Source organism: Geospiza fortis, unplaced genomic scaffold (genome assembly GCF_000277835.1).
Source record: "Geospiza fortis unplaced genomic scaffold, GeoFor_1.0 scaffold213, whole genome shotgun sequence".
NCBI classification, from domain to species: Eukaryota; Metazoa; Chordata; class Aves; order Passeriformes; family Thraupidae; genus Geospiza; species Geospiza fortis.
The window spans coordinates 810,629-838,029 of NW_005054399.1; the positions used below are offsets into that span (position 1 = coordinate 810,629).

Sequence of the window (27,401 nt, forward strand, 5' to 3'; positions counted from 1 at the left end):
GAAAAATCACCCCAAAGCAGGTGGTGACTGCCCATCCCACCTGGGTAGGGGCTGGGTCCTCCATGGAGAAATCCCTCTGCCAGGTCCTAATCCTGGATCCAGCCTGGGATTGGTGCCCAGGATCACCCAGCTGAGGTTTAACCCATCCCAGGGCTGTGTCCCAGGAACAATCCCTCTGCCAGGTCCTAATCCTGGATCCAGCCTGGGATTGGTATCCAGATCACCCAGCTGAGGTTTAACCCTTCCCAGGGCTGTGTCCCAGGAACAATCCCTCTGCCAGGTCCTAATCCTGGATCCAGCCTGGGATTGGTATCCAGATCACCCAGCTGAGGTTTAACCCATCCAGGGCTGTGTTCTCCATGAAACAATTCCTCTGCTGTGTTCCCAGACACCAAATCCTGGATCCAGCCTGGGATTGGTATCCAGATCACCCAGCTGAGGTTTAACCCATCCAGGGCTGTGTTCTCCATGGAGCAATCCCTCTGCCAGGCTCCAAATCCTGGATCCACCCTGGAATTGGTACCCAGGACCACTCAGCTGAGGTTTAACCCATTCCAAGACTGTGTTCTCCATGAAACAATTCCTCTGCTGTGTTCCCAGACACCAAATCCTGGATCCAGCTGGAATTGGCACCCAGGATCACCCAGCTGAGGTTTATCCCATTCCCAGAGTTGTATTTTCCACAGAACAATCCCTCTGTCAAGCCCCAAATCCTGGACCCAGCCTGGAATTGGCACCCAGATCACTCAGCTGAGGTTTAACCCATCCAGGGCTGTGTTTTACACAGAACAATCCCTCTGCCAGGCTTCAGATCCTGGACCCAGCCTGGGATTGGCACCCAGATCACCCAGCTGAGGTTTAACCCATTCCCAGCCTGCCACAGCTCCGTGGTGCATTTCTGTGTGTGCAGGAAGGGACAGATCCCCCAGCCCTCAATGCCCAGGGGACATCACAGACAGGGGACAGGACACACAGACAAGGTGCCAGGCAGACAGCAAGCCCACAGGGTGCATTTGTGGCCTAGGCTGGATTTTGCTCCTGCTAAAACACAAATTCTTCCTCCTCTCCTGCTCTGCCCAATGCTGGGAATGCTGACTGAGCTGAAAGCAGGGATCTCTGCCAGCCTGCCCACATTGCTCCCTCCTCTCCCTGGGGTGACCAGGCTGCTCCACAGGGGTGACACGGAGTGCTGGGACACATGGAAGCAGAGGAAGCTGCCAGCTGCTGCCACCATGCAGATCCCCCAGCTCCACGAGCACACACACACGCTGCCCACAGCCACAGCTCACATCTTTCTGAGTCTGCCACAGGTTTTTTTATCAAATCCATTAGTCACCTAAAGCACCCAGGAGGTTCAAACCCCTCCCAGCTGAAACAAAAATACATCCCTTGAAATGGAAACAGCAATTTCCCAAAAGTGCAGCAGATATTTGGGTTCACCTTGGTAACAGCTCCAGTTTGGATGCCAAGCTGTCCTTGCAGGTAGAGCCAGACATTTTCAGGGAACCTTCTGGAAGCCCAGCACATGGCCAAATGTTTCACTTCTCAGCTGCTCTATTGACTTGATCCCCTTCCAGAAATCTGTCCTCCTCCCTGTGTGCTCTCCATGAAATGTTACAAGGCTCATCTGTGCAATGGCTGGGCTGAAATAGCTCCTTGGAGGTGGTGGATAAAGAGGGACAATGTCACAGTGTCCATCACTTTGACAGGGACTGGCTCTTTCTGTGTCTGAGCTGTGGAGTCACAGCCAGGCTTTAATAAGATTTATTTCCTAATCAGGAACTGAGCTGTGCCTTCATACCTGTGCCGCTGTTCTCTCAAAGGATGCTTAAAATTGCTTTTTTTTTTTATTTCATATAAACTTCGAGTTTATCTGAATGTCTTTTAGGTCAGGACATTGGGGTAGAAGCTGCACAAGGAGGACCCCTGGGACCCTAAAACTGATTCTCCTCCCTCTGCTGGAAATGCTGCCTTCAGTATTTCCACCCTCACACTCCCAAAGCTAAATGGGAAAAGGGGAAGGAAATTGCATCTGAACTCTTGGAAATCTCTGGAGAGACTCAGTGTCTGAGCTGGATTTCATTTTGAGCCAGGCACTGAACTCACAACTGGCTAACATCAAAAGGGCTTGGCCCTCCCTGTGGTGCCATTGAGGTCCTGTGGGGACAGCAGTGCCATCATTTAGTGCTGAGGTGTCCCCTGGCTCCACCAAGGAGCACCAGGGGAGCAGGAGAGGGGCTGTGAGGGACACAGCTCCTGCCCCAGGCCTGGAGGGATGCAGGGAATGGGATGGGGTTTCTCCCAGCACAGCCTGTGCCGTGTCCTTGGAGCTGGGCTGCTTTTCCAGCTGGAAATGGATATCCATGGCTTGATGTGTGGGACACAAGCAATTTGTCACAATATTTGGTCCTTCCAGGAGATGACACGGCCAGGCAGAGCCACAGCACTGCTGCAAGCAGACAGGGCCAGGAAAGCTCAGCCTTACCTCTGACTAAGCTCAGCTTTGATCTCGGTGGCCAAGCCAGGTTTGCTCACTCCTCAAAAATGCCTGGCAGGCTCTCCCTGCTCACTGAAACTTCTGGGAAAGCTGGGGCTGCTTTCCTGGCGGATTTCCTGGGAATACTCTCCCAGGGGCAGCCTGCCCAGGGGAGGCGGGGATGGGCAGGTTTGGGGCAGGAAAGGAGCACAGGCTCAGGTGGGTTTGGGGTGTGATGGTCCCTATGAGATCCATTGAGAAGGAAGTTTTGGCTAGAGGCCTTTTTTGGCTAAAGGCCTTTTTTGGCTAACGGCCCTGCCCCTGGCCAGTGTTCCAAGGACAAAACAAGTCCCAGGACTGAGTCCCAGCCTGGAATGGGACGAGCATCTCCTGTCATGGACGCGTTCCCAAGAGGAATTCTCCCTGCAGCCCCACCCTGGGGCTCCCTGCTGTCCCCAGGCTCTGTCCATGCCCCATGCAGTGTCTGTGGCATGCGGGGCCATGCTCCAGGACTCCAAACGGCATCAGCACTGGTTCGGCTGAGAAATGAATCCCCAAATCAAAGCCCACCACCATCCTCAGATGCAGGCGGCGCGTTAAGGCACGGGGGAGCCTCAGTGGCCTCCAGGCACGGGGGGAGCAGGGAAACTGTTCACCCCTGTCCCTCGGTGCTTGGGACAGCGTGGCCTTGCAGAGAGAACTCTGCTGGAGGAGCATTTCCCCCCCAGCCAGGTGAAAAGGTGACATTTCCCACCAGGACAATCCCAAGGCGTCACCAGCCCGAGCCTTACGGCACCGCCAAAGAGGTAACAAAACAACACAACCTCGTGAACCCCAACAACAACAAAAACAACAACAACAACAAAAAACCCCAAAACTAAAAGGAAATCTTGCTTTGGGAGCAGGCAGGGCTCAGAAAGATTTTGGTTTGTAAGGCACTCTACCGACCAGACAGGTACATCTCCTTACTCCTGCGCTTTTTCTCCAGGCGCCGCAGCCGCTTCTCCTCCCGGCGCCGCGCCTCCTCCGCCTCCTGGTGCTGCCGGCACTTGTGGAAGTTCTCCACCACCACCCCCACGAACATGTTGAGCACGAAGAAGCTGACGATGAGCAGGAAGGAGATGAAGTAGAGCAGCATCCAAGGGTTGTGGTTCTGGATGGGCTGGAAGGGGGAGGGAAAGACGAGGGAGAAGCGGCACAGAGCGGGTGGGTTGAGTCAGTTTTTTTGGAGCAGTAAGTTGTGTGGGGAGGTGGGGAGCACTGGGAGGAGGATTTTCCCCAAGGATTTTCTTCCCATTCATCTTCTCACTGACTAAAATTTTGCCGTTTGGTGCAAAATCCACCCAAAAACTGCCTTATGGGATTTGATTATTTTGGTATTTATTTCACACAGCTTCAGCTAAATCTCAGTGGTGAGCATCATCCCACCAGCAAGATTGTTTCAGCTAAAGATAGGCTCCAGATCTTTAATTTTTTCAGATGTGGGCTCCTGCTTAATGTTTCTCAGTTGTTACCAGATCTTCAGAAGTGGGGGAAATGAAGTCCAAAGTGTTACTGTGGCTCTGGGTGGGTCCTACTCATGCGAGACTCAACTTCCCACGGAAAATGCCACGGAACTCACAAACTGAATGCCTTTCCCACAACATTCCTGGTGGTTTCCCATCCTCAAGCACCCTCATTCTAATTCATTCTACATCCCCTGATGTAGGACACGCCAGAGCTTGTCCTACATGGGAACAGCCGTGGAAAAGTAACTCCAAAAAATGGAAAACTGGCAGCTCAATGAGCAAAAGGAACCTCAAGGAGGTTCTACAGCTCCGCTGCTTCCTGGGACTTTAAAAAACCCCGGAGTGCCCAGGCCTGAGGCTGGAGAGAGGAGCACAGGTGGGCTCTGCAGGACAGGTACCTGTTGGTCAATGCCCACGGCATCCAGCCCGTCGTACATGATGTTCACCCAGCCGTCCTTGGAGGAGAGGACAAACAGGGACATCAGGGCCTGCAAAATGGACAGAAGGGGTTGGTCCTGCCTTGCAGTCCCCAGAGAAGGAGCTCCCAACTCCTCCTATGGCCTGGCCTGCCTTTCAGCCATGTAAAGCATTTTATTTTCTTCATTTGCAAACAGAACAGGAAGGAATCTGGAGAACAAGAGGGCAGCTGAGGGATGGCATCCCAAAGCAGTGGCTTTAGGACAATTCTCCTAAAACCAAGGAATTGTACAACCATAGCAAGAGATCAAGGGTTGATCTGATCCATATTTACACATTTAGTGTAAAAGACAGAGATTTCCAGATAAAGCCACAGAATGACCAAGGATGGAAAAGCCCTCAAAGATCACCGAGTGCAGATATGAACCCACTGATAGATGATTGCCAACATCAGTTTTGGAAACTTCCTATGATGGAGGCTCCACACCCTCCTGAAGCCACGCATTTCGGGTGTCCATCCATGAAAGCTGGCACAGAAAACCCCTGCAGGGAGGACTTTACCTGCCCTAAATTGTCAAAGTTGTACTTCCTCCGGACCCATTTGTAGTGAGCGTTGGTGCAGTCGGCCTTCGTGGTGATGTTTTTGACATCAGGGCCATCACAGTAGTAGAACTTGCCTTTAAAAAGCTGCATTTGAGAACACAAATTAAAAAAAAAAAAAGAACAAAAATTAAGCAGCTTTGAAAAGTCTGTTCTGTGATTTATCTTTCATTCCTGCAGTAGAGTTCATCAGGGAGGTCTGTCTGCTCTCCTAATCCTGAGATCCTTGCTGGGAGCAGCTGCCAACCCCACCCTGGATCATTTCTCCAAAAGCCTGCCTCTTCTTCCCAAACTGAAATCTTCCTTTGGAGGCATTTCAGCTCATTATTTCCACCTCAACCCCAGCTTGTGAGAAAAGCAGCACTTACAGAGGAGGGAAATACTTTACCTGGACCCCTAAAATCCCAAAGATAATGAAGAAAGCACAGCAGATGAGAACAATATTCCCAATAGGCCTCAAGGAGGAGATCAAAGTTTCCACCACCAGCTTCAGACCTGGGGCTCTGCTGATGACTCTGGAAAAAAAAAAGACAAGACAATTAAACTTTTAATTTTTATGTATGTGCTGTTATCACCCAGCTGCTTCTCCTCTGCTCTCTGGGGCTGGCCCAACCCTCCTCTACCTGCAGGCAGGGAATTCTTCAGACAACCAGGACATTCCCAATCCCATCAGATGGAATTCAAGCAGTGACAGCTGGGCAGAGTGAGGAGGGGAGACTCCCTGTGGGCAGGGTATCACAGAGCTCCCACTGTGGGAGGTTTGTACCTCACTCCAGGAGCCTGATCCCTCCAAGGGCTCTGACCCCAGCCCAGGGACACAGGCAGGACCCTCCTTCCTCTCCTAACACGTGAACATCTTCCCAGTGGGCCTGGAGAGCACGTCTGGTGCTCCTCCTGCAGCAGTGGCCATGACAACTTTCCAAACAGAGTCATTCCAATTTATTTCCTAATTAGTTCCTGAGCTGGCTCTTAGCTAACAGGAGCCTGTGATCAGCAGCTCCACAGCCAAAGGGTCAGTCCCGTTGGGATTCCTGGTGTGCTCTGAGGCAGGTTTGGGGTGTTGCTTTCCTGGAGGAGAGCCTGGGGAATGCACTGCCCTGCCCTGGGGATGTGGCAGTGGAACCAGCCCAAGCCAAGCTTTCCTGGGAAGGACCAGGTAGGAGTTTTGCCTGAAAAACATCAAAGTTGTTTTTAGGATGGGCTCGTAAAGGGCGAGTCCTTGCTGGGAGCTGCAGCTCCCACGGATAGTGATGCCTTGTGCCTGCCAAGCCCAGAGAAAAGCGTTTTGTGCTGCAGCATTTCCACAGGGTCTTGTTTGAGAGAAATCATGTGGAGACTGAACTGCACCTCCAAAGTGTTAGGAATGGTCCCTGGAGCCATCCTGTGCTCAGTGAGGCCGTGGTGAGAGGTGATGAATTCCTTTCTATTCATAGGATCTGGCCTAGTTATTCTCAAAGACCAATTCCCCCTTTCCCCCTCCCCTTTCCTCATGAACTGCCCATGCCCTGAATTCTGTTCCCACTTCTATGGGTCACACATGGTGACATGTCCAGGGTGTCCTGGGGAGCCAGCACTGCCAGGGGACCCTGGTGCCACCAGCAGAACAGTGATGAGCCAGAAACAATGATTTCCTGGTCACTAAGGTGACACAGAGCACAAAGAGCTGCTGTTCTTGTGGTCTGAAAGATTCCCTCTGCCTATCACTCTCACAAGCACAGCTTTGTCCCAGGAAGTTTCCAGGTTTTTGGAGGTGACTGTCTCATTCCCCTGAAATTTCAGAAAAAAAAGGGTCCTGTTTCTTGCCAAGCAGGACAAAACCAGAACAGGAGCTCATCCAAATCCCCTCCCCCCCAAACATTATCCCTCTTTATAATCATAACCAAAATACAGATTATCTTTACTCCTGTTCTCAAACACTGGAAGCTCTGCCCTCCTGTGCCTGGCTGAGGGAGGAGCTGCTTTGCAGGGATGTTTGGCAGGGTCAGGAGAGCAGGGAAGGATGCTGGAGCTTATCAAATCCTCAGAAGGATGCTGGAGCTTATCAAATCCTCATCAGCACTTGTTCAACTGCAAATCCCTGGTTGCTGGGGAATGCCTGTGAGGTTGTGCAGTGGAAGAAGGATTTGGGAAGGGCTGATAAAGCTGCAGTGTGGAGGAGGCTCTGACTGCCCTCACTCTGGATTCTGACAGCACCTCTCACTCCTAACTCCAGCCACGCGTGTCTGAGCTGGAGAAGACAAATCTGAACTCATTTCACTGTTTTCAAACAATTTGTCACCGAGTTTAGAGATCCCCAAAGATGTTTCTACCCATGTTGCATTTCAGTTTTTTGAGGTGTTAACAAGACCTTGTGCATTTCCCAAGCTCTGATTTATCAGCCCATACCGGAGCGGTCTCAGGGTCCGCAGAAGCCTCAGCACACGAAGGACTCCCAGGATTTTGGCTCCTCCTGCTGATGCCATGGACACAATGATGTCAATGATGGACACAAAGACCAGCACTCCATCCAGGACATTCCAGCTGCTCTGCAGGTACGTGTTCTCCCCGGAGAAAAAGCCAAGAGCTACCACCTGCAGCCAAGAGAAGGGAGAGTTGAAATCTTCACCCAGATCTGTAACTCTGCCATGGTCTGGTCTGCCAGAATTTGCTCTGGGCCATGGGATGAAGCTCTAATTACCTTAACCATCATTTCAACCACGAAGATGGCAGTGAAGATGTAATTAGAGACACTGAGGAATATCCTCTCCTGGAAAACACAGAACAACAAAGAGACGCGAGTCAGAAACCCAACATTTGTCTTGCAGGGTCTGGTCCTGAGGAGATGAAGATCTGCATGGGGGATGGAGGAAGGAAATGCCTCTCACCGTGCTCAGGGGGTCGATGTCTGGTCTCTCCAGAGCTATGGTGATGCAGTTGAGGAAGATGAAGACCAGCACCACGTGGTCAAACATTTTGTGGGCAATGACCTTCTGGCACGTCACGCGGAACCTGGAGAGAGGTGGGAAAAACAGATCCTTCAGAAGTTTGGGTCAGGAACAGGCTCCTCCCCAAAACCCAGCTCATGTTGATGTGCCACCAGCACCAGCCCAGGTGGTGAGGCAACATCTCCACAGGCTTCGGCCATGATTATCATTAATTATTAATTATTAATAATGCTGGCTAAGCCACCAACAACAAAGGGGTGAACCACACAGTTCTGCCCACACCGAACTGAAAACTTCACCTCAAAATCAGGAGCTGGATTTCTAAAGCTCTGAAGGATTTTTCCCAAGGGGGGGCTGTCTAGGAAGGCAATATTCCATTACCTCAAACCCCTGCTGGGCTGGAATTTCACTGGAATTTCTTACCTGTTCTGTGGGGAGAACAAGTAGAGGGACCAGTTCTCGTGAGTCTTGCACCACTGGGGTTTGTAGGGCTCCAGGGCTTTGCGGATCCGGTAGCAATAACTCTGGGTAAAAAAGAAGGAACACCTTTTCTTCCTCTTTTATTTTCCTGCCTCTTCAACTTTCACAGTGGTTTTGTGGAAGGAGGGGGCAGTTAATGGCTTTTTATTGCGTCTGTAGGCGGTCACAGCTTTTGGGACAGAGCTGTGGTGGCCATTATCACATTTGTCCAAGAAAATAAGGAGGACAGGGATGGAAAAAGGGAAGAGATGGACAGGATAAAGCAAGACTTCTGGGAAGGTGTCATTTGGAGACACAGCGTTGTGCCAAACCCAAAAAGGCCTCAAGTAACCAAAAAGTTAAGTGGAAAACATCTCTTTTTAGGCTTTCATGACACCAAACAGCTCCTGTGAGTAAAGGCATTCACCTGCAGTGTCTGCAGCTCATTTTGGAAGGGGACAATCCCAATTGGCCCAAAAATGAGGCATTTTTGGAAAAAAAGGGAAGTTTTACCTCATGGGATTGTCACAGGCCTGTGACATTCACATTCTCTGAAAAAATTCCTTCACCCAGGATTTTTCTCCTGGGAAGCTGAGAAGCCTCAGAGAACAGGAAAACAATTCTTATCTCATTTGCTTCTCCTCTGTTTTGCTGCTTTGGAATGTGTTTGGAGATTGTTTCATTGGATTCTGGTGTGAGTTGTTTTGACACATTGGCCAATCAGGGCCAAGCTGTGTCAAGACTCTGGAAAGAGTCACGAGTTTTCATTATTATGTTTTTAGCATTTAGTAAGTATCCTTTCTGTATTCTTTAGTGTAGTATACTATAGTATTCTTTAATATAATATAGTATAATAAAGTAATAAATTAGCCTTCTGAGAACATAGAGTCAGATTCATCATTCCTGCCTTCGTTGGGGCATTTCCCTGCAAATACAACACAGGCCTAAAACGATCTCTTAAAAAAGGGATCTTTTAGGAAGCAAAGGCCCATTCCTCAGCTGGGGATAACACATATCCATGTCGGATTTCCATAGTTTAAAAACAAACTCCTACTTTATAGCCATGCAATGTAAAGGATGTGGGGTGAATGTAATTTGAGTGCAACAGCCTAAAGCTGAAGAACAAACAGTCCTGCTGCCCTTTGAGCCTGACAGAAGAGGTCTGCAGAAATGCTACTGGATCCATCCATCCTTTTACGAATGGAAAACCCACGAACACCCATCTCCCTCTGTCAGAACTCAGTAAATCCCTCCGGGTTTCCAGAGTTGCTGAGGATCCTGCCGGGGGCTCAGAGACCCTGGCACGCAGCCCAAAACACCTGGGGATTTGATTATGACCCCTGCAGCAAGTTACCAGCTTTGTATGAGGAGCTGAAAGTCACAGAAGTTTGAATAATATAATAATAAAATTATCACAGGGTGAAAATGTAGATTTTAGGATTTTTGGAACGGGGGTTGTGGGGACAAGATGGAGGAACTTGGGTGTGTCTAGCCTTTCTTCTTCCTCGTCTTGTTCTTCATTTTCTGCTGTGATGTTGGCACTTCGGGATTGGTTGAGAGTAGAAGCTCACTGTCTAACATAGGTGATAGGTATTGGGAATTAAGTGTAAATATGTTATATGTAGTTTGTAGTATAAAAAGACAACACCGCCTCGGGGGTGGTCAGAGTGCCTGTGGCTGCCCTGCTGAGCAGACCTCAGCTGGGCAGAGAGAAAATTTCATAGATAAGAATTAATAAACAACCTCAAGACCGAAAAGTAAAGAGCTCTGACTCGTTCTTCAGCTGCGCGGGCTGAAACAGAGACATCCTACGCATCTGGGAGCAGCAATTAACAACCAGCCACCCAAGATCCCTCAGCACTCACATCCTCCCCGTCATCCTCGTAGTCCAGCGCGTCCTCCTTGTGCCCGTCCACCCTGAGGAAGAGCTCAGAGCCCATCTTGCCGTTGCAGCCGCGGAACTCTGTGGGCAGCAGGGCGGCGGGGCCGGGCCCGAGCTGGCGCATGGAGGGCACCCTCAGCAGCTCGGGCAGCAGCTCCTGGGAGCCGGCGCGAGCGCGTCGTCAGAGTCATCGTCTGTGCTGCCCTTGCCCTCTCCGGAGAGCAGCGATTCCCGCTCTCCAGACTGGTTCTTCTTCTTGAGGCTCGGCGCCCGGCCCAGGCTGTTCCAGCTGGAGCGGCGGCTGCCCCAGTTGCTGCTGGTGGCCCAGTTGGCGCAGGGGGAGCTGCGGAGGCTGGACTGGGAGAGAAAGGAGGTGTGGGAATCTGTGAAATCAGAGGGTTTTGGGAAAGCTGCGAAAAGCAGGCCTCACAGAGGGCACCATTTATTGCAGGCCAGGGGCTCTGTACAAATCACCAATGGGACTGCTAGGAACGTGCCTCGAGCTGTTTTATTTTCCAGCATCAGTCACATTACATGGTTATGACAATGGGAAGATGCCACCAGCTCACATCCCAGGCAGCAGACCAAGAACTTAATGTTACAACTCACTTTAAAAGTTTGTTGACCAATCACACAAAGCAAGAGCATATTGACAGTAGTTCTATCCAACCGCTATAAGTAGAGGTACCTTTGGTTAAAACAATGTTTGCTTATTTCAAATACCTGCTGTAAGCCTTGAAACACAATGCACAGAGCTCTGCTATTAAGCTTAGAACTTCCCAATATCTCGCTAGATATACTTTTCTGCAGCCTAGGGAGTTATTCTAGACAAGTGTTAATACACAGACCATTGTTCTATTTGTCCTTACTTTTCTACTTCTTACATCGTTTTTCTGCTGACCAATCTCATGGCTACTGCTTAGCTCTAATCACAGTTCTGCTGTCTCTGAGGCCTGCCTTTTGCAGCTTTCCCAAAACCCTCTGATTTTATAGATCCCCATAGGGAGGGAGGGAGAGAGGGGTTGTTTGCCCCCAGAAGATTGGGGAGTTTTGCCCAGATTGGTGAAAGTCACGGCCGTTTGCCGTGTGAGGAAGTGGAGTGAATGTTCCTCCTCCACAAATTTCAGTGCCTGTCTGCACACTTGGGCACGTACAGGCAATTCCCAAGATGAGAGAGCTTAAGGTCAGCGCAGAAAAGCCAGGAGGAAAACTCCTTTTCCCTCCATGGTTTCCTCCCAGCACAAACCAAGGCAAACTGCCTTCCTCCTCCTCCTCCTCAGTGCAGCCCTGCCTGCTTCGCCTGCCTCTGGCTGGTGGCACTGCTGTGCTCCCCGAGAAGGGATTGGAAGGATGAACATCCCTGTCCAGCAGCTCGCAATGCCATGAAAGCCCAAGGCAAACAGCAGTCAGCTCTGTTTGCTTTTCAAAGGCATTAGGTTGACTAAGCAGCTTAGCAAGGGGGATGGTGGCTGTGCCTGGGCGTGAGGTGCCTTCACGGTCTGCTGCCTTGATTTGAACATGATCTCGCAGCTCTGGAGCAGAGGAGTGGGATGGATAAACAGCAGCAGAAATCCACTCTGCCTGCTGCCTCTGCTCCCTATGTGTGCCCAGAGCTGCCCTCCCACCCCCCTGCTGCAGGCAGGGCTGCCAGAGCAGCAGCTCAGCCCGATCCTGGCATCGGGTGAATGTCACAGCCTCTGTGGGAACTCAGAGCCTTCCAAAGGAATGGTGGAATTAGCTTGGAAGGGACCTTGGAGATCATCTCATCCCATCTCCTCATTCCAAACCCCCTCATCCTTTGTTCCCCTGATTTCCCCTGCAACAGGGCTGTGGGACCGTCACCAGAGCTCAAGGGAAAATGTTTAATTCCCCGACACAGTGTAAATTCAAGATACAGCCCCAAAACACCAGGCGGGCTGCAGGTCTCATCCTCACAGAACACCTGACAGCTTCTCCAAGACATCCCAAATGGCTGGTGTGGTTGGAAAAGATCCCTGCTCCTCCTCTGAGGGGTCAGGGGTAGCTGGACTTGTTCAGGTTATGGCTGTCCAGTGAGATGGTTTGGCAAGGGCTTCAGGGAGGCAGGAAAACCCTGGATCCTGGTACATCCCTGTTTGCCCTTCCCATGGACTCACTGTCCCTGGCTGTTCTGCTGTCCCTGCCCTGCCTCAGCACTGCACACCCCAGCTCTGTTCTCCTCCTGCCTTTCTACTCATTTCCCACCTCCACCACCCTCCTTTTCATTTTCCAGCAGTGCCTGTCCCCAATATCCTACATGACCCCAAACTGAGCTCAAGGCTCAAGTGGTACTGACAACACCAAACTTGTGGGATCAACCCTTGTCAGGGCCATCCCCTCGATCCTTGTGGGTCCCTTCCACCCCAGAACATCCCACCACCACCTGGAAACCAAGACCCCACAGCGCCCTGTGTCACTTGTGGGCCACAAGAACCTACCAAGGACTAGGACCAAGGACCTACCAAGGACTTCTGGTCGTAGCCCGTGGGGTCCAGCGAGGCGTTGCTGCCTCTCCTCGAGTCCCCGAGGGCGTGCAGGGAGTCCAGGTGTGGGGAGCACTTTGGGGTGGGCATCGGGGTGGCGGCCGTGCGCAGGATGATGGGCGGGGGCATGGCCCCCCTGCCCTCCAGGTGCCCGTTGGGGGTGACAGCCAGCGAGTACATCTTCATCTCTGCATGGAAAGGGGACAGGGTGGCACAGTCATGTTTTATGAAAATTCCCTTTCCCCAGGGTTTTGCTGCTGGGAAGCTGAGAAGCCTCAGAGAAAAAGGAAAGCAATAGTTATCTGATTTGCTTCTCCTGTGTTTTGCTGCTTTGGAATGTGTTTGGAGATTGTTTATCCTACAGGTGATTGTTTCATTGATTTCATGTGAATTGTTTTGACTTATTGGCCTATCACAGTCAGGCTGCGTCGAGACTCCGGAAAGAGTCACGAGTTTTCATTATTATCCTTTTAGCCTTCTGTAAGTATCCTTCCTGTATTCTTTAGTATGGTATTCTTTGATACAATATAGTATCTTAAAATAATAAATTAGCCTTCTAAGAACATGGAGTCAGATTCATCATTCCTTCCTGCCACCCCACAAATACAATACCAGAGGACAGCACGTGAGGGGACACTGCTCCTGGGGACCTCCAGGACTCTGCCAGGTGGAGCTGTGGGCAGTGAGATCCCCCCAAGGTGTTGAAAGGCACCAGGTGAATGCCATGACATCTTAAGGGGCTTTTGGGAACCCAGTGTCCTCCAAAGAAATTGTGGAATTATGGAATGGCTTGGCTTGGAAGGGACCTCTGCTTCCCCAACAAGTGGCTCTGCTGCCCCTTCCTCAGCTGAATTCCATCTGCTCCCCACAACCAGCCTCTCCTTGGCTGAAACAAATCCTGGTTTAGAAGCATTTGGAGAGATCCTCACAGACCCCAAGCTGGGAATCAAAGGAAGCAGGAACTGAAGAGGCTCCTGTTTGCCATCATTCACTGTTAAAATGTGTGATCCCTTTTTGTCACCCCTCTGGCTGCAAAGTGAAGGCTGTCACCTCCAATTCCATGTTTTTGGTACACCAGAGCAGTGTGGGCCTCCCCTCAAATCGACTGCCAGACCCTCCTGGAACACAAATGAGCAGCAACATTTTCCATCCATCAAACCTCACCCAAATGCATTTTGTGTGGGAAACCAAAAGGAACAGATGAGAACTTGATTGATTGGAAAAGCTGCCGAGAAGTGGGGTGAGAACATTGCTGTCAGCAAAGCACTCTGTGCTAATGGTGCAGGAGGAGGGAGGAGACACAGCTAAAAATTCTTGGGGAACGTTTAAATTAGAAAAAACATCTGTCTAAAGGAAATATCAGTGCTCATTTAGCCTCCCCTACACTTTGCAGAGCTGCTCTGGTGGCTTTGCAGTCAGATTAATTGCTAAATTAACTGGACTCTTCCATTGTGGAAGCAGAGCTGCAGCTCCCAGATTCCCAGGAAAACACAGACACAAAGCCCCACCTGTTGCTCTGAGGTCTTTCAGCTTCTCAAACTCGTCCTCGAAGTTGGCAGATGTCTTGTCCTCATCTGTGTCTGACCTGTTGGCATCTCCCTGCAGAGAGGAGGAGGGTAATTAACAGACCCAATTCATTAGGATTCCTCAGCAGCTCTGAGCTGCCTCTGCTCCCTGTGGGTGGTTTATGCCAAATTCCCTCTGAGCCCACCCTGGGAATGATCCCAGGCAAGTCCCTCTCCCTTGTTTTCACTCATGTGGACAGAAAGGACCATGCTGTGGTTGTCACCATGTCCCTGCCGTGTCCCTGTGCTTCCTACACTGCTCCAGGAACAGCAAATCCCAGGGGAAAACATCCCAGAGCAGCTGGAATTGCAGGAATGACTGAAAATCCTGGCATGGTGGGGGCTCCTTGTTTGCTCTCTCCATGATCCCTGCTGAAAGCACTTAGGGTTTGATGTCAAAGGGTGTCAGAGGGTTTTAATTCTCTGTTTGACAGCACTTTCAAATTGACTTAGATCTGGAAAGCCTGATTTGCTCTCTCTGTGCTGGCTGGGATTGTTTTGGGAAATCTCTTGGCAACCCGACGCAGAGGGCATGAGGCCAGTTTGCCTGGCAGCCCTGCAGCAGCTCAGGACAGGGAACAGCCACCCTCACCCCGCCTTTCCTCCTGGGAGCCCAGCTCGTTTTCGACAGATCTGCTACCAGAAATGATCAGCCTGGGACAGAGGAGCCATCCTCAGGTTCTCCTTCCTCGGGGAGGGATTCCAGCAGAATGCCGGCAGGGCTCTGGCTGGATTCCTCAGCACTGCAGAAATCTGTGCAAACTGACAGCAAAGGGCTGCATGGAAGGGCTGATCCCAGAGAAAGGAGCACAGTTCTGTGCCTGGTGCCTGGACAAACCCCCCCAGTTCCCAGAGGCACGGTGCTGAAGCGGCAATGAACTTCGCTCTGCTGTGATTTATTGCCAAGTGCTGCAGCCAGGATGACTGAACGGCTCGAGCTCCCTGATTCATCTTTGTTTCACAGCAGAAACACCAGTGCAGAGCGGATGAAAGATCTGCACAATTTTGGGAGGTTTGCCTGCTCTCCCAGAGCAGCTCTGGGGGGGATTTCAAAATGACATGGGAACGGTGTAAACACAAATATGCAATTATGGCCCTGTTTGAAGTCTGGCTACTTGTACTAAACACAAATGTACTAAAAATGGGTTTGTGGCCATTTAAGTCTGTTCTCTTCTAGGAAAACTCCTGGCAAACTTGCTCCAGAGGCAGATCAGGAGCTGGGATGAGGCTGAGAGCGTGTGCTGTGCTTCACAGGACGATTTTAGTGCCCTTGCTGAAGCCCTGCTGATGGTTCTGAGTCAAGAGCAGCTCTCAGCTGTCCCAGGAGTCCCTCTCCAGATAAATAAAAGAAACACCTGAGCAAATGGAGGAAAATTCCCCTCGGTGCTTCCCGTGACTGCTCAGAACAGCCCCTGTCAGAGGCAAAGTCAAAGAGGTCAAACCAAGAATTCCCAGCGTAGCAGCAGAGCCAGGGATGACAAAAGCAAACTCAGCTCCAGGAGAATTTGGTTTGGTGGAAGGTTCCCTAGCTGTGGCAGGGAGTTTGAACCAACTTTAAAGTCCCTTCCAAGCCAAAGCATTCCAGGATTTTATGATTTCCCAGTGCAAGGCTTGAGGGGAGCCCTGGCAGCTGAGAAGGGTTTTGTGTAATGCCTCTCCCTGAGACAAGTGACAAGCCCATAGGCCTGATGTCAGGATTGATAATAAATGGGAGTGGAGACCAAAATGTGCCCTGCAAATGCCATGCCTGTGGTTGCTGGCCCTTGGGGTGAATAATCCAGGCTGGGAAAAGCAGAGCTTGCACACATTTAAATCATGGTCTGTAACAGCTCTGAAAGGAGCCATTAGGGCTGGGCAGGGAAACCACAGCTTGTCTGGAGGAGCAATCAGGCACTCAGAGAGCTCTGGCTTCACATCAGCACCGGGTTCAACCTCCCAAGGGGCAGGGGAAGAACGGGAGCTGCTCCCTGCAAAGATCCCTAAAGGAGAAAACTTCTTCCACCTCAAAGCATCGTCCTGAAGATCTGAGAATTCAATGTCAGGAACCTGGGAACAGCTTTAGAGCAGCTGTGCCCCTGGCTGTAAATATTCCAGAAGGGACAGAGTCCCAAGGAAAGGACAGGGCTCATCCTGCCTGGTCCTCAGGGCTGGAGCTGGGTGGAACATGTGGAATCACAGGACAGAGCCATGGACAGCACAGCCCCATTGGGGGAAAGTCCTGCTTAGAGCCCTGAGCTCCCTTCAGGACAAGGCAACCAGCCCTCATCAAGGGAAGCCAGCTGATTTAATCTGTTGGGATTTTAGTAAAACTTTGGGATGTATTGAAAGCCTGATTCCCAGCACACAGAAACACAAACCATGGGGTATATGGGAGATTTGGTGAGTAAAATTAATGCTAAATTATTTCTTCTAAATCAGAGTTCTGGTCCCCCAATTCCCATTCCACATCCAGTTTGGCTTTAACTGCAAAGATTGATCCAGGAGAGCTTCACCACAGCTCTTGTGCATCCCTTAAATTGTGCCCGCCACAGATCTTCTGCACCCCTTAAATTCAAATTTAGGGATGGTAAAGATTGATCCAGAAGAGCTTCAGGTGCCCACCACAGCTCATCTGCACCCCTTAAATTTAAATTTAGGGCTGCAAAGATTAGTTCAGAAGAGCTTTGCATGCCCAGCCCAGTTCATCTGCACCTCTTAAATTTAAATTTATGGCTGCAAAGATTGATCCAGAAGAGCTTTAGGTGCCCACCACAGCTCATCTGCACTCCTTAAATTTAAATGCAGGGCTGCCTGCATGGGTAGATGTTTTCCCTGCCATGGATTATCCCCACAGCTCTCTCCCCTTCCCTCAGCCTGGATGTCTCACCTCTGCCTGGAATCCTTCCACCAGGATGGCCACCAGGAGGTTGAAGAGCACATAATTGCCAAAGGTCATCAGGGCCACGAAGTAGAGGGCGGCCCAGGAGGAGGTGGAGGCCATCCCGTTGTAGAGCACCACGTTCCAGTCCTCCTGCGTGAGGATCTGCAGGGAAAGGGGAACCCTCAGCTCCTCTGTGCGCTGAATTCTGCCATTTCCCCCTCCTCCTGACCTTTCCACTGGCAGCTCTCATGAGATGAGGCAGCAAGAATTGCCTTTGTTCAGCTCTCTGCACGTGATGTCAGATCACGTTGTAGAAATTTGCCTTTATTTAGATCTTTGCACCTCTGCTGGCCAGGCCTGCCCTCCCTGCAGGAACTGCCCTGCCCAGAGAGGACAGTTGAGATCCAAGATATCCCCAGGTGAAGGATGCACTGTCCTAATCCCATTATTTCCTGGAGGTGTTGCCTCCTTTGATAACCATCAGAAGATAACAGACCTGAGGCCTCAGATCTTGTCTCCTTTCAGGCTGCTCTTTAGAAGGCAGCTGGAGCTGAAGGAAAGGGTAAGGGACAGGATATTTAATGAGATAAATGACATTGGGTGGCTCCAGAACCTCAGGGAAGTTGTTTCCTTCAGGTAAAAACATTGGGGAAAAAAAAAAAAAACCCATCACTGCAAAGCTTTGCTCTGCGGGATCTTCCTCAGGGATTTTCACTCTCCAGCTTCAAAAATCTTAGAAAAACGGATGACAGGCTCATGTTCCACATTAATTCTTGCAATGAAAACAGCCTCAAACCCCCTGAACCAAGGTGGCTTTGGGGACAGGAGTGCTGCACTGAGTCATGCTGCTCAATAACCTTCCTGGGACGCAGGACTGAGCCTTTGTGCTCCGTGCCAGCTGCATTTCCCAAGGGACTGGGAGGAGAAATGCAGCAATTCATGTGTTGGGAAGGGAAAAATGGGAAGCTCTGAGGCTGGGGCTGATTTGTCCTTGTTCCTTTGTGAGAATTTATATCCACAGGGAAGGCTCTGGCCTGTTTCCACCTTGAGTGATGCTACTCTGCTTTTAGGAACTTTATTTACACTTGTTGCACTCAGATTCCAAAGCCTGAGCTTTGAAACACGGAAGTCTAATTTTTATATTTAAAATATCCTTGAAGCAGCATTAACCATGATTCCTCTGTTGTGGAACCTGCCAGGCATTTCAGGCACAAACCAGGCTGCAGAGGAAACACAACTTTTTATATCAAGGCTGCCCCAGCACCTCCAGCTCTGATTTGGGAGAGGATCTGTCACCCCCAGAATTGTTTGCAAAAGGCAGTGAAGGAGACAGAGATCTGCAGAGTAGGAGCAGGATGGGCAGCAAAAAGGAAAATAAGAGCGGATGCCCTCCTTTTACTGACAAGAGATAAGGACAGTGCTGATTTTGAGTAGATTTCTTCTCCATCAGGGCTTTTAAACCCATCTCTACCCTAACAACTCTTCACTCCAAATTTGACACCTCCTGGAAGAGTTTCGTGGAATAAAAACTCCTCACGTTCCCCCTTAAAACACCCCTGAGGACGCAGAGCTTACCTGGAACACGGTCACAATGGCCCAAAGCAAGGAATCAAAATTCTTCCTGTCTGGAACCGTGTCTCCCGTGTCGGTTTTCAGGCTGAACTTGCACCCAAAGAGATGCATGCCAAGGATGCTGCAGTGGGGAAAGAGGCAGATGGAAGAAACACCTGGGTGAAATGTGGTTGCAGGGAGGATTGCAGGGGTTTTATGGACACTTTTCCACTCCCAGTGGTTTATTTCACCCCACAATTTGGTTCTCCTGCCTCACATTTCATTCCAGTTGTCTGCACTGAAGGAAAATCCAGAATTCTCCTTTGTCTGGAAAAATGACAAACCATGTTGCCAGCTCCCTGTTTCCAAGCAAAGGATTCTGAGGGGTGTTAAAGGGTCAAACAGACAGAAATCTTGGAATCTGCACGACTTCCACCCCAAATCTAACACTGGTATGGTTCAGCCAGTGACACAGCTCAGGAGCCTCTAAGGGGCAGTGATTGCCCATTTGTGTCCTTCATTCACCTCTGGAATGATGGCATTCCATGAAAAACGGGCCAGAAAGAGTTAAATATCCCACTGTGGGCACTACCCCTGATGCCTCAGGTTTTGGCTTTTATATTTTTCACATTCTGTGCTGCTTTAGTGTGTGGGTCTGGCTTCACATCAGGGGATGGCGAGCTCTCTGCACAGAGCAGGGAGACAAAACAATTCTTTCTCCAGCTGGGGACCAAGGACAAATGATCCAAACCTCAGCCCCACGAGCACAAACAACGTGGACTGAGGAGAGAAAAACAAGAAGGATGTGACCTAAAGCTGTAATTGGACAATTAACTCCAAAATGCAAATGGATCAGAACTTATAAAAATGAGAGACCCCATGACCAGGCGTGCATTTTGTGACCATTTTGTGTTCATCTTGGGTGTAGCCCTGGCCAGGCCCAAGGTGGATCCATTGAGGCCTTTTCATAAATCCCTACTTTATTCTTTAACTCTGTCCAGCCTCTGTTCTATTCTTTAATTCTTCCAGCCTCTGTTCTAGCCCAGCCTTCCCAAGGCATCACCCCCACACCGGCGGCATGTCCCCATCCCCACCCACCCATCCCTGAAGCAGAACAAGGCCTCGAGGAAGAGCTGAAATACCTGAAATACCAAGAAATACCTGAAGATGAAGATGAAGAGCATGAGCAGCATGCAGAAGGTGGCCACGTTGTCCATGGTCTTCATGAGCACCACGAGCTGGCGGCGCAGGGCGGGCATGAAGCGCACCAGCTTCAGCACGCGGAGCAGCCGGAACGTCCTGAGCACGGACAGGCCCCCGTCTGACTGCCCAATGATCTCCCAGACACTGTGGGGACATGGGGACACTGCTAGCACCAGCAGTTCTGCTCCCTGGCAGCTGATCCCCCCAGGAATCTCCCCTTTTCCTGCTCCTGGAAGCAGCTTTGCTCCCCAGAGCTGCGGTCACGCCTTTGGGGGCATGGCTCGTCTGCTTTACAGCTGGTTTTGGGGTCAATTCCCCAAAATTTCTCCTTAATTCCCTTTTTTCCCCTGAGGTTCTTCATGTCTGCACCACTACAATAATGTGGATCACAATTTTATCCCAGGAATATCCATTCCTATGATATAGCAGTATCAGCGCAACTCTATTCATTAAAACAAAATCCAGCATCTCTTAAGAGAATTAGGGAAACGAAAAACCACTGCAAGTCAATAGGATCAATAGTTTTGAGGTATTTTTCTCCCTTTAGAACATCCAGAGGGATTTTTGGGGGGGTTGGTTTGATCAGACCACAGAATGACCTTTGATCAGAACCTTGAACCTTGTCTGGATCAAAGGGATGTGCCAAGGCCACTCTCCTGCTTTACATCTCTGTGTCCCTGGAATTCTTTGCCCCAAATTACTGATTGAGGGGTGACCAGAAAGGATCCCAGCACTTAGGTGTGACTGGGACAGTGTCCCCTGAGAAGCACAGCAGAGCAGGGGCCCCCTTCCCCTCCTGCTTGCCCAATTCCAGCCCAGCTGGGGTCATTTGGGAGAGGAGGGCACTGCTGGGGTAGGGACACCCCCAGGACCCCTTTCCCAGGAGCAACCATGCTGCACTTGAGTGGAAAATCCACCCCAATGCCAGATGTGTGGCATAAATAGATTTTCCTCTCCATCTGCCAGGTTGATTTACTTTGGACAGCCCTCCTAAGGACAGGAATCCAAAAGTCCAGCACAATTACAGCACACCCCAACCCTGGATGAATCTAAAAGTCCAGCACAATTACAACACACCCCAACCCTGGATTAACACATGGAATCACAGAATCACCAGGTTGGAAGAGGCTTTGAAGACCATCAAGTCCAACCCAGCCCTAACATCTCCTCACCAACCAAACCATGGCACCCAGTGCCACATCCAATCCTTTTTTAAACACATCCAGGGACGGTGACTCCACCGCATCCCTGGACAGCCAGTTCCAGTGCCCAACCACTCTTCCAGCAGAAAACCTTTTCCTAACACCCAACCTGAATTTCCCTTGCCATCCCTGATCCCCACCCCACTCCCCAGCAGAAAAGCCACAGTGAGGGAAGGACCTGATGACCACGATGATCCCATCAAAGATGTTGTAGGGGTTCTTGATGTAGCCAAAGATGCCAAAGGCCAGGAGCTTCAGGAGCATCTCCAGGGCAAACATGCTGGTGAAGACGATGTTGCTGATCTCCAGGGCGTTGGTCAGCTCGTCTGGCTGTGGGCAGAAAAGCAAAGTGGTCAGAGAAAATGGGAAATGTTCCTTCTGCTGGGATTTGTGCTCCTTCTGGAAAGCCGTGGAGGAAAAAGAAATGTCTGAGGGAACAGCAGATGAACCTCCTGGAGTTCCCTGTGAGTTCTACTGGGATCACAGGATCCCAGCCCGGTTCTGGAGCAGCTGGAGAACAATTGTGCCCAACCCAAAATAATTCAAGCTAAGCAAAGGAGAGGGTTTGTTCACTGTTCCAAGATAGAATTATCCAGGCTGGAATCTGCCTGGATTCACATGGATCACTCTGCTTTTACTGCACTGACTCCAGCAGAACTTTATGAACACTGCAAAAATAGGAATATCAGATATTTCTATATGTGATATAGGAATATCAGCTCTATTCATTAAAACAAAGCATTTTGCTTCCAGACATCTCCTAAGAGCATTAGGAAAAAAAATACACCTGAAGTCAGTGGGATCAATAGTTTTATGTTTTTTGAGGTACTTACCTCTCTTTGGGAATTGCCCCCCAAGACCCCCAAATGGTGTTTCCTAAACCCAGCAGATTTTAGGTGCCAGCAGCATGGCCCTGAGTGCCAGGACTGCACTCAGGATCTCTGAGTTTCTCTGGGTGTACAAGGTTTTAATGGAGCCGAAACCCAAGATTTTTCCATGCCCCTCTTCTATCCCAGCACCACATTCCCTCGGGCTTCCAGACATTCCATTCCTTTCCTGGGAAGTGCAGCAAAGCCTGCCCAGCATCCAGGCTCCCCAAAAAAATGGGAAAAGGTGGGATTGATCTGCTCCCTCCCTGGAGCTGCTCCTTCCAACAGCACCTGTCTCTGCAATGAGCATTTCTAGTTCCAGGCCTGCTCCTTTGTGAGACAAAATGAGCCTTTTTCATTTCCTTTTCCTCAGAGTAATAACATTGTCTGGGAAAAAGTGTGATTTTCATATCTGACTCATCTCCTGGACTGATAATAATTCCCTTTATTCCCCATCCCTCGTTAGGGGGGTAAAAATCGGCTGGTTGGAGGGGATGCTGTAGCACTACTTGAGGCTCTGTAACACATCCACACTCAGCAAATCCAACCCTTGGCAGTGGAAGGAGAGGGTGAAAGAGTTAACTGGGATTTGGGAAGAGCCCACACATCCCCTCCAGCCCGTGGGCTGCTAATGAGCCATCATTCACTGCTAAATTACTCCCTGCAATCGTCTGTCTGCTGCTCAACCATTTATCCAGGGGAAGAGCACTCAGAGCTCCAGGATCTAATCCATAAACTCCGATTGCCATGGGATACCGGGGAAGGGCTGGGAAATTTGCAGGGCCCGGTTCCCTCACATCAAGCAGAGCTCATCCATCCTATTCCTTTCCCTCACAATGCCAAAACTACCTGGTGCCGTGGTTTGGAATTAAAAAATTAAAAATCAAATAAAAATTTAAAAAATATAAAATTAGCAAACCAAAGCCACTACACAAAATTAGTATTTCCACCACTGGGTTTCCAACTGAAACCCAGTTTCCAAACTGAAAATCAGTATTTCCACCCACTTTCCAACTCACACCTGGGGAGAGGCAAAAAAAACCAAAACAAAACCTCATCAGAGGCCCAGGGCTGCTCTGGGATGGAATTTGACCAGCTCTCCACAGAGACTGATCCCAAAATAGCCCTGCAGGCTCCCAGGCTGTCCTGCTCCAAGCCACAGCGGGGACAGGACACGGTGCTGGCAGCGTCCCCGAGCTCTCTGTCAGGAGCTGGCACGTTCAGGGTCCCCCCAGGCAGGGCTGGAGAGGGAATTCTTGACAAGGAGCAAAATAACTCATTAAAGTCTGGTGTCCCTGCAGCTCCTGGAGCAGGGTGTGGGTGGCAGGCTGAGGCTGGGAAATGAATGACAATTGTCAGCAAGGAATCACACACAATCCCAGGATCTCTGAGGTGGGAAGAGACCTCCAGGACCATCGAGTCCAGGCTGGGCCTGATCCCCACCTTGTCCCCAGCCCAGAGCACTGAGTGCCACCTCCAGGAATTCCCTGGACACCTCCAGGGATGGGAACTCCAGACCTCCCTGGGCAATTCCAGTGCCTGACCAGCCTTTCCATGAAGAAATTCCTCCTGATGCCCAACCTGAGCCTCCCTTGGCACAGCTTGAGGCCATTTCCTCTCATCCTGTTGCTGATTACCTGGGAGAAGAAGCCACCACCATTCCTGACAGGAATCTGCAGCTTGCTGGAGTTGTTCTGTTTTTCCTGCTGTCCCCCAGCACTTTTTTCCTGGGAAACATGGAAAACCTGCCCGCTGCTGTCCCCAGAACCTCGTCCTCTCCCATGGAGCAGCAGCCTCATGCACTGAAGGCAAACCTAGCGTGGGGTTCTCCAAATCCCCCTTGCTGCTGCCAAGAGTTACAACTTTATCATGAAAATTGGGCTTCCTGGTGGTCACTTCAAATCCCCAATCCTGGAATGATGTGGATATAGAAGCACAGAATGGCTAAGGTTGGAAAATACCTCAAAGATCATCGAGTGCATCAGTATTTCCACCACTGGGTTTCCAACTGAAACCCAGTTTCCAAACTGAAAATCAGTATTTCCACCCACTTTCCAACTCACACCTGGGGAGAGGCAAAAAAAACCAAAACAAAACCTCATCAGAGGCCCAGGGCTGCTCTGGGATGGAATTTGACCAGCTCTCCACAGAGACTGATCCCAAAATAGCCCTGCAGGCTCCCAGGCTGTCCTGCTCCAAGCCACAGCGGGGACAGGACACGGTGCTGGCAGCGTCCCCGAGCTCTCTGTCAGGAGCTGGCACGTTCAGGGTCCCCCCAGGCAGGGCTGGAGAGGGAATTCTTGACAAGGAGCAAAATAACTCATTAAAGTCTGGTGTCCCTGCAGCTCCTGGAGCAGGGTGTGGGTGGCAGGCTGAGGCTGGGAAATGAATGACAATTGTCAGCAAGGAATCACACACAATCCCAGGATCTCTGAGGTGGGAAGAGACCTCCAGGACCATCGAGTCCAGGCTGGGCCTGATCCCCACCTTGTCCCCAGCCCAGAGCACTGAGTGCCACCTCCAGGAATTCCCTGGACACCTCCAGGGATGGGAACTCCAGACCTCCCTGGGCAATTCCAGTGCCTGACCAGCCTTTCCATGAAGAAATTCCTCCTGATGCCCAACCTGAGCCTCCCTTGGCACAGCTTGAGGCCATTTCCTCTCATCCTGTTGCTGATTACCTGGGAGAAGAAGCCACCACCATTCCTGACAGGAATCTGCAGCTTGCTGGAGTTGTTCTGTTTTTCCTGCTGTCCCCCAGCACTTTTTTCCTGGGAAACATGGAAAACCTGCCCGCTGCTGTCCCCAGAACCTCGTCCTCTCCCATGGAGCAGCAGCCTCATGCACTGAAGGCAAACCTAGCGTGGGGTTCTCCAAATCCCCCTTGCTGCTGCCAAGAGTTACAACTTTATCATGAAAATTGGGCTTCCTGGTGGTCACTTCAAATCCCCAATCCTGGAATGATGTGGATATAGAAGCACAGAATGGCTAAGGTTGGAAAATACCTCAAAGATCATCGAGTGCATCATGATAAGACAATCTCAGAGTCATCACAGAAAAAGTCAGTGTTGAGTCTGAAAAGCTGAACAACCCCAAAAGCACCCTCAAAGAAATAAAAGGAATTTGTACATTGTTACTCTCTAAAATCCCAAGTTTCCTTAGGCAAACCCAAGATCCTCCTGTGGAGCGCTGAGCCAATCCTGAATTCATTTCCCAATTTCCTTTGACAATTTGCGCCCTTTTTGCTTTGTCTCCAGCTCCGTGACTTTTGCTTCCTATTGAAGTGTGGGAGAAAAATCTGCAGCGATCTGTCAGGGAGGGGAGAGAGGCCACGAGGGACGGGGACAGGAGAGGACAAGGAGGTGGCCTGGAACGTCAGCAGCTGTGCCCAGGAGCTGATCCAGCAGATTGGAGCGCGGCAGGACGCCTGGGAAAGGTTGACAGACGGCTGACACTGCAAAATCTCACCTCAGGGATCTTCATTATCCTTTTGGGATGGTGTTTGGAGGCAGGCAGCACTAATGTGATGACAGGGCCAGCTGTGAGCAGGGATGTTGGAGCGGGATCCTGCTGGGACACCGGGCAGGACCCGCCGGGCACCGACAAGGACGGATGGCCCTGAACGGCGGCCAAGCCCTGCTGGGAGCTTGGGGATTGTTGGAGAGGATGCTGAGGAGCAGATGAGCCAAACATCCACTGCTCCAGCCTTCCAGTGTAATTATCTTCCCCTGACACCAACGGGAGCCGGGGAAACGGGGATATTTTTATGCCTTCTGAAATGGTTTATTGCTTGCAGCGCAAATTTCCCGCTCGCTGACGAGCACAGATCCACGAGGAGGGTCAAGGAAGGGACACTCAAGATGGATTTGGCCATTCCCCTGCAGTCAGCCACTAGGAGCCACTGTTGATTTTGTCTGAATTAAAGGCGGTCCCAGAGCAGGAATTTTTCCAGGAGTCTTTTTCTCCGGGTGAAACAAATTGTTGATTTGCTGAAACCAAAGCTTTTCATGGCGAGGATTATTTTTGTCCAACTTTCTGGCTGGGAGAAAACGAAATTGCAACAACGCTTTCAAATTGCTGCAATGTCTCGTTTTGACCTGCTCAGAGCTGGAAACTTCAGGCTTTTGGCTCCAGCAGTGGTTCTGTCATGAGATGCAGCTCGGGTTGGGATGTGTAACAAAGCTTGGCAGCAAAATGAGGCACTTCCAGGAGAGTTGGTCTAAAGTTTTTGCTTTTTGCTAATTTTTATCGAAGCCTCAACAATTCTGGCAGGGAAAATACCTGCCCTCCGTTGGGCTCCAAGCTGCAGCAGGAAAAAATTCCTTTTTCAAACACAAAGAGGGTGAGCACGACCCCCCCAGCAGCTTTGGGGATCTCCTCATCTTCTGCTGCTGCAATTATTGACCTTTACATCAGTCCAGGATTCCAGGGCCAAAAGGTCACCAAGTGGAATTGCAGGAGGATCCAGAATGCTCAGGAATCCCCAGAATATGGGAGAAGATTGGCAAGGCTGGCATGAGGATCCCCCAGGCTGGATGTGGAGGCTGGAATGGGAACGGCCATGCTGGAAACTGTCACCAAAAACCAGCACAGAATGGTTTAACCCCAAGTCCCACTGGCAGATCCCAGGGAACGCTCAAAAAAAGTTCAGATTTCAGTCTAAACTTTACAATTTCAGATTTAAATCATCCTTGGCCTGCAGGGTTAAATTTCTCACTATTCAAGGGAAGAGCAGGAACTGTGTGGGATCAGTTTGGAAGATTTCAGCATCCTTGAGTTTAAATAAGAGCAAGCCCTGACTGCAGGCAAAACACACCCCCTCTCTGCCCATTTTCAAGGCCATTTTTATGCTGCAGAATATTCCAGCGATTCCAAACTATGCTTTTATTAGTGACAAAACTCAAACAGTTCATTCCAAGTTCAGATAAATAGACCAAAAAAAAAAAAATCCTTTCCTAAATAGTTTAGGTCTGAAAACCTTGGGAGCTGAGAATCTGCCACGTGTGGTTTTAGCAAGGACCCCAGAGCCTTTCTGGAACCACGGAATGCAATAAAAGAGAAAAAAGAGAAACCCATCATGGTCCAGTTATCGATGGCTCCTCCAAGCAGACAACGAAGGGTGGAATTTGCAGCCTCAGATTCTCTTTGTGCACCTGAATTCCTGCAGTTCTCCAAGGACCGGGATCTCTTTGTGCCTCCTTTTTCCTCTCGCCCACCTTCTCCCTCATCTCCTTTGATTGCTGCATCCACCAGCTGCTATTTTACATAATTTAGGCTCGGTCTCAGCAGGACAACTGAACACCTTTCTGCTCTGAAACTCAGAAATAATCACACCTGCATCCCTCACAGAGGAGAAAAGGTCTCTTCCACACCACCTCCTTCCT

General features: G+C 50.3%; 1 protein-coding gene across 1 annotated transcript in view; it reads right to left on the reverse strand.

The window, feature by feature from the left end:
- The window catches only part of CACNA1H (calcium voltage-gated channel subunit alpha1 H), a gene marked incomplete at its 5' end in the record, with an annotated part of 109,398 nt that overhangs the window by 26,211 nt on the left and 55,786 nt on the right, over nt 1–27,401 (reverse strand). Inside the window, 16 exon segments of the mRNA XM_031061064.1 lie at nt 3,425–3,638; nt 4,383–4,472; nt 4,963–5,088; nt 5,390–5,516; nt 7,387–7,571; nt 7,679–7,747; nt 7,866–7,989; nt 8,349–8,449; nt 10,250–10,440; nt 10,443–10,623; nt 12,747–12,955; nt 14,276–14,366; nt 17,199–17,354; nt 18,768–18,885; nt 19,905–20,090; nt 21,327–21,478. Of these exon segments, the coding sequence (XP_030916924.1) occupies nt 3,425–3,638; nt 4,383–4,472; nt 4,963–5,088; nt 5,390–5,516; nt 7,387–7,571; nt 7,679–7,747; nt 7,866–7,989; nt 8,349–8,449; nt 10,250–10,440; nt 10,443–10,623; nt 12,747–12,955; nt 14,276–14,366; nt 17,199–17,354; nt 18,768–18,885; nt 19,905–20,090; nt 21,327–21,478 (2,320 nt within the window).